Raw genomic sequence first — 7307 nt, 5'->3', positions numbered from 1 at the left:
TCGGCCGCTAATCGCCCTCAGCCCCCGCCTCCGTTTCACTGCCTGGAGACACCCCGGCCAGCTTAGCCCGAGCCGACTCCCGGGGCCGCGCGACGCCGCCGATTGGCCGGCGGTAATTACGGGCACACTCCGGGTGGGGGGAGGGGCGGGGGCGGCCTCCCGCGAGCATAAATTATGCAAATACCCGAGCGCCGCACGGGGATGACCTGCCGCCTAGCTCCATTCATAAGGGCTGCCGCGGGGGCGGAGGTGGCAAGGGAGGGGGGCGCCCATTGTTACGCCGGGTACTTAAGGGGTCCTGAGGCCGGTCGTGTGCCACACTCGGTGCTCACACGAGCTGATCTGATCGCCGGCGACATCACTCGGGAGACCCGCCGGGCGCGTGGTCCCTGCAGGCGAGGCGAGCAGGCGAGGCCAAGTTCCCCGTGCGTCCCTGAGCCCTTCCAGGCTCTCACTCCCGCATCTGGCACAGAGTAACAACCCCAGGCCGTTGGGAACGTAAGTGCGCCCTGGTGGCTCTGCCCTCAGTCCGGGCTGCAGCACTCTGAGCGCCTTTCTATCCTTCCGTCGGTCCTGCTCAGCGCAACGATGCCAGCCCCTCTGGAGACCTGCATCTCCGACCTCGACTGCGCCAGCAGCAGCAGCAGCAGCAGCAGCAGTGACCTGTCCGGCTTCCTCACCGACGAGGAAGACTGTGCCAGGCTCCAACCGCCAGCCTCCGCCTCGGGGCCGCCCGCGCCGGTCCGCAGGGGCGCGCCCAGTACCTCCCGGGCGTCGGAGGTTCCAGGGGCCCAGGACGAGGAGCAGGAGCGGCGGCGGCGCCGCGGCCGGGCGCGGGTGCGCTCCGAGGCACTGTTGCACTCGCTGCGCAGGAGCCGGCGCGTCAAGGCCAATGATCGCGAGCGCAACCGCATGCACAACTTGAACGCGGCGCTGGACGCACTGCGCAGTGTGCTGCCCTCGTTCCCCGACGACACCAAGCTCACCAAGATCGAGACGCTGCGCTTCGCCTACAACTACATCTGGGCTCTGGCCGAGACACTGCGCCTGGCGGATCAAGGGCTCCCCGGAAGCGGTGCCCGGGAGCGCCTCCTATCACCACAGTGCGTCCCCTGCCTGCCCGGACCCCCAAGCCCCGCCAGCGACGCGGAGTCCTGGGGCTCAGGTGCCGCCGCCTCTCCCAGCGCCGCCGCCGCCTCCCCACTCTCTGACCCCAGCAGCCCCGCCGCCTCCGAAGACTTCACCTACGGCCCCGGCGACCCCATTTTCTCCTTCCCAGGCCTGCCCAAAGACTTGCTCCACACGACGCCTTGTTTCATCCCTTACCACTAGGCCCTTTGTAGACACCGTTACCTTCCCCCTCCCCTAGTCAGCAGGCAATAGATGGGGCGCCAGCTGCCGCCTCCTCGGGACCCTCTCTCCAGGCGGAGGGAGGAGGCGGGAGCTTTGAAGGGGTCGGGGATACCTGAGCCGCTTGTTAGGTCACCGCACCCTGGCTGCGGCTGCCTCTTGGTCTGGTCTGTTTCTCCAGCCCTCAGCCCCGGGCCCCTCCTGCCCGTCCCTAGACGGCCTTTCCTTTTGCTCTTTCTGAACTCCACAAAACCTCCTTTGTGGCTGGCTCAGAACTGACCCCAGCCACCACTTCAGTGTGATTTAGAAAAGGGACAGATCAGCCCCTGAAGACGAGGTGAAAAGTCAATTTTACAATTTGTAGAACTCTAATGAAGAAAAACGAGCATGAAAATTCGGTTTGAGCCGGCTGACAATACAATGAAAAGGCTTAAAAAGGAGAGACAAGGAGTGGGCTTCATGCATTATGGATCCCGACCCCCACCACTGCAGGCTCGCTCTAGGAAGAACTGGAGACTCTTGCTTAGCTATTCAGGCACCGGGCTGGAGAGTACTTTAATTTATTCAAGATGCTTCATTCATATGAAAATGTATTTTTGTACATAAAGAGTTTATTCTATTATGAGCTGTCAAAGTTTACGTTTGTACTGCAGATGCTTCATGTAAATAAAAACGAAAAAAATAAGTCACCAAGTTTCTTGCCTAATATTGGTGTCTCTGGGGCTTTTCTTGCTTTTCCCTGGTGGCTCAACCACTAAAGTGAAACACTATCCCCACTCACCTCCAAAGCCTCCAGTCCTGTTTCAAAAACAATTAAAAAATAAAACGCACCTGATTTCCACCAAGAAACGGATAAAGACAGACTAGGGCATTTGGGATCCATCATTTTCTTTCACCTTGTAAACACAAGGGAGATCTTTCAGGCTCCCCATAAGCCAATTAAGACTTTTTAGTAGAGAATTAGCCCCGGATCCACAGCTACCTGTTGAGGTAGAGGCAGTGGGAGAGTCTTTCTTTTGAGGAGCTCCACATCAGCTGGCTCTGTGTTTCAAAGAGAGGGGATTAAAAAGATCAATACAGTGTGACCACTGGTTAGGAAGTCACAGTGACAGGTGGGCCAAGGCTAGGCAAGCAGAAGGGTCCACTCTTATAACAGCCTATTTAGAGGGGGAAATTAATTTGTAAACAATGCGTCCAAATTGTTTTCCATTGAGTCTGGATTCACCCTGGCTGTGAGGTATGGGATGAATTATGCTGGTGTGGTGTCCTGAGTGGGGTGTATAGCTGCCTAATATTGTCAGCTAGGGTGCCTGCATTCTCCTCAGCCCCCATCCCCCCAACACACACACACACACACACACACACACACACACACCACTCTCTGTGGCCCACAGTGTTGGGGGAGGCACACACAGGGAGGGCTCGGGTGCAGGGCTTGCTCAGCCAGGCCTCAGGGGCAATAGCTAAAGCTTTCATTTGATGCCAGAGAAATCAGCTGCCCAAACTCAGTGGGGATTTTTCTGGCTGCAGTATGTTTGTCTGTTGTCTTACAATTAGCTAACAGCACCAGCTAGTAGCAGTTTTTGTTTTAAATTTTTAGAATGTGGGTAATTACAAGAGGTAGTTCCTAAAATGCTTTTACTGACATTTCCTCAGCTCACAAGTTACTGTATGTTGCTCAGACCAGATCTCAGCCAGGCACTGTGGCTCACATCTGTGGCTCACATCTGTAATCCCAGCACTTTGGGAGGCCCAGGCATGTGGATCACTTGAGCTCAGGAGTTCGAGACCAGTGTGGACAACATGGTGAAACCTCATCTCTACAAAAAACACAAAAATTAGCCAGCGCGGTGATAAGCACCTGTGGTCCCAGCTACCCAGTAGGCTGAGGAGAGAGGATCGCCTGAGCCCAGGTAGGCAGAGGCTGCAGTGAGACCTGATGGTGCTACTGCATTCCAACCTGGATGACAGAGACCCTGTCTAAAACACACACACACACACACACACACAAACAAAAAAACCAGGTCTTTTTTTCCACTGGGTTCTTCTTTTCCTGAATATAATAATTTATTGGCAAGGGTGCGGGGAAGGTGAGAATGGGCTCAGGAAAATGAGTCCTGAACACAAAGCTGGTAGAGTGAATGATATTGATAGAGAAATTACATTTGTGTAGGAGGCATATAGAAACAGAGGGCCAGAGTACAGCCACTGATGGCAGGTTCTACTTATGAAAGCATTTTCCCTCCTCACATGTCATCATGGTGAGTTGGAGCCACAGATCCACACACTAGGTCCCTGAAGGCATCACTAAGCCTAGCCATTGGGAAGGCACCCACCTTCAGATACAAAGGCTACTTTGCAGAAGTTTCTGGGAAGTTGAATACCTTCTCTAATTGCCTCCAGAGAGACAAAGTCATCCAAGAAAATCTTCAAATTGCTTCTTCTAAGAGCTCCAAGGAAAAAGTTGTGTCTCTCAAATAACCCAGTCCAGGGTCTCTATTGTCTGTCTCAGAATTGATTCACTTGACTAGCTTTGTGTTTTCTGTTTTCCTAGCACAAACAGCAAAATGGTCTGCAACAGATTTTCTGCTCTCCCATGCACAGGATGCTTGAATTGACTTCCTCTAGCTTTCCAAAGGGCCCAGGCCAGGTTCGAGAAGGGCAAGTCTTCTGTGGAGAGGAGAGTCCAGCCATAACATAGGCACACATGTCTGGGACAGGGAAAGAGAACAACAGATTGTGTCCTGATTATTGTCCAAGCACTGGCAAACAGCTGGATCAGGGGCTTTGTCTCATACAGCTAGCTGCATATGGGCAGCACTGAAAGCAGGGGAAAGACCATTACCACTGAGACTGAACATAGCAAACTGTATCCTCAAGTTTGTTGCCACCATAGGCCCACAACTCAAGATGTAGGCCCCAGAGCACCTTTCCAAAAAGAGAAGTCTTTAACAACATTGCTGGTTGGGGGGCATCTTTACCCCTGCCAGTTAATACTATTCTTCTAAGGAAGTAAGCATATATGTGCAGCTTTTAGAATTCTCAAATGGGGAAAAGAAGGACAGTGGTTAAAAATGCTTATCCCCACCTCAGGGACCTCTTTCTTCCTGCAACAAATTCTCATTCATCTACAGAAACCTGTGAAGGTAGGGGGTGGGATGGGGGTCAGGGGGTAAGAGAAGAGCGGGCAGGTTACTAAAATATTCTAAACAATGATAGAACATAGACCTCCCTGGGACAGCCATGTCTCTATCCTCCACATAATCTTCAGAAACCTTCTTCATTCTCTACCTTAATCTCTAAATTTATTTTTGCTCTGGTTTAACATATGGCTTTGCTTTTGTTTTTGAGACAGAGCCTCACTCTGTTGCCCAGACTGGAGTGCAATGACATGATCTTGGCTCACTGCAAATTCCACCTCCCAGGCTCAAGCAATTCTCCTGCCTCAGCCTCCCAAGTAGCTGGGATTACAGACACACACCACCACGCCTGGCTAATTTTTTGTACTTTTAGTACAGACAGGGTTTTCCCATGTTTGCCAGGCTGTTCTTGAACTCCTGACCTCAGGCAATCCACCTCTCTTGGTCTCTCAAAGTGCTGGGATTACAGGCAAGAGCCACCACACCCAGCCAACATGTATATTTGTATATACTTCTTCCAAGCCTTTGTGAAAGCAGGGAAGGGAAGATTAGGATAAACTAATAAAATGAGGATTCCACTCATTCTCTTATTTCTTTAATGACTCTTTATCAAGCCCCTACTATACGCTGAGCACCTTTCTAGGCACTGGAATAACCAGGACAGACAAAGTTCTTGACCCAAAGGAGCTTTCATTCTAGTGGGGAAAGGCAAAATAAATTTATGAAAGATTGCAGTAAGTTCTGAGGAGAAAAAATAAAGCAAAAGAAGGTGGCTATGGAATGCCAGCGTGGGAGAATAGTTGCTCTTTTAGAAAAGATAGTCAAGGAAGTTATTTAAATGTAAGGTTACATTTAAGCAAAGGACTGAATGAAGACAGGGAGTGGGGGATGTCATGCCAATATCTCAGGTGAGGGGAGAAGGCCCAGCAGGGGGAAAGCCCTGGCCAGCAGTGTATTAGAGGGGCAGCAAGGAGGCTGACATGGCTGGAACAGCAGGCATGCTGTGGGCAAGGATTGAGGGATCTGTGGGGATCGCTCCCGTGTGAGGCCCCTAGGAAATGGGCCTCACCATACAGTGAGCTTGAGCCTGGACACAGATCCCCGGTTGGCGGAGTCGAGCTGAGGGAAAGCAGGAATTGAGAGAGGGACTATGTTATTCAAAATAATTACCAGACATTACTTTATGGATAAGAGGACTTGGGAGGCATTGTGTCCACTTTCGGCTCCTTATGGTTTATTGTCTCATTGTGTTCATTTTGGACCTTTGTTACATTCATTGTAAAATATTAACTTAAGTATATACTGGGTGTAACTTACTTACCGTAACTTACTGGTTGTAACTTACTTACCTTGACTTACCGGGCGTAACCTACTTACTGGGCGTAAATTACTTACTGGGTGTAACTTACTTACTGGGCGTAACTTATTTAGTGGGCTTAACTTGCTTACCTTGTGACTTGACTTAAGTATTTTGATATGATGTAAACATTAAGCAGAAAACTATATAATGGAACCTACTGCAAAAATAAAATTGCTGCATGGGCATAGCTCACGTGGCCCTCCAGACCTCGCTCTTTTCTTTCTCCTTTTTTCCGATGCATGCTCTCTTCCAGGTTTGGGACCCTTGCTGGAAGAGATTCCTGGGCTCACATTCAGTTCACAACAAAGGATGGCCTAAGAGATGATGATATCGTTTGGCTGTGTCTCCACCAAAATCTCATCTTGAATTCCCACGTGTTGTGGGAGGGACCCAGTGGGAGGTAATTGAATCATGGAGTCAAGTCTTTTCTGATCCCATGATAGTGAATAAGTCTTGTGAGATCTGATGGTTTCAAAAAGAGGAGTTCCCCAGCCCAAGCTCTCTCTCTTTGCCTGCTGCCATCTGTGTAAGATGTGACTTGCTTCTCCTTGCCTTTCACCATGATTGTGAGGCTTCCCCATCCATGTGGAACTGTAAGTCCAATTAAACCCCTTTCTTTTGTAAATTGCCCAGTCTCGGGTATGTCTGCATCAGCAACATGAAAACTGACTAATACAGATGGGGTGCACAGTAAAATCACAGTGAGCCTTGTACACTATTATGAGGACTTCAGGGGTTTTTCCTCAAGGTGATTGGAGGGCTGAAAGCAAAGATGTCCTAAGGCCACACTGGTTGTTATATGAATGATAGATGCTGAGGCCAGGGCAGAATAAGGGACCTAACTAAGCATCTGAACATTAGTCCTGAAGAAAGGAGTACATAGTGTAAAGCTGGTGAAAAGTGGTCAGGACCAGGATACACTCTGAAGATAGAAACACCAAGATTTGTTGTAGAGCATGAAAGAAAGAGAGGAATCAAGGATGGCTTCAAGGATTTTAATTAGGAGCAATGTGGATACAGGACCCATCACAGAAAGCCCTCTACAGACAGGGGATTTTGCCTGAAATGCTCATTTTAGTATCTAAAACAAAGATAGAAACATGAGTCTCCAGGTCTGTATTAGTCCATTTTCATGCTGCTGATAAAGACATACTTGAGACTGGGCTATTTTTAAAATAAAAAGATTTAACTGGACTTAAGTTCCACGTGGCTGGGAAGCCTCACAATCATGGCGGAAGGCAAGGAGGAGCAAGTCACGTCTTATGTGGATGGAAGCAAGCAAAGAGAACTTGTGCAGGAAAACTCCTTACTCTAACTATCAGATCTCATGAGACTTGCTCACTATCACAAGAACAGCACGGGAAAGACCTTACCTCCCACTGGGTGCCTCCCACAACACTTGGGAATTCAAGATGAGATTTGGGTGGGGATGCAGCCAAACCAAATCAGTGTCCATG

General features: G+C 50.0%; 1 protein-coding gene across 1 annotated transcript; it reads left to right on the top strand.

Annotated features, from left to right (window-relative positions):
• The first annotated feature begins 314 nt into the window (after positions 1 to 314).
• On the top strand, positions 315 to 2044 carry NEUROG1 (neurogenin 1). The gene has a single exon (XM_002744176.6). The coding sequence runs from the start codon at positions 589 to 591 to the stop codon at positions 1330 to 1332; it is 744 nt and encodes a 247-aa protein (XP_002744222.3). The 5' UTR covers positions 315 to 588; the 3' UTR covers positions 1333 to 2044.
• The last annotated feature ends 5263 nt before the right edge of the window (positions 2045 to 7307 follow it).

This window comes from Callithrix jacchus, chromosome 2 (assembly GCF_049354715.1).
Source record: "Callithrix jacchus isolate 240 chromosome 2, calJac240_pri, whole genome shotgun sequence".
NCBI classification, from domain to species: domain Eukaryota; kingdom Metazoa; phylum Chordata; class Mammalia; order Primates; family Cebidae; genus Callithrix; species Callithrix jacchus.
The sequence above is the reverse complement of the archived record's forward strand: the minus strand, read 5'-3'. Positions and strand labels throughout refer to the sequence as shown.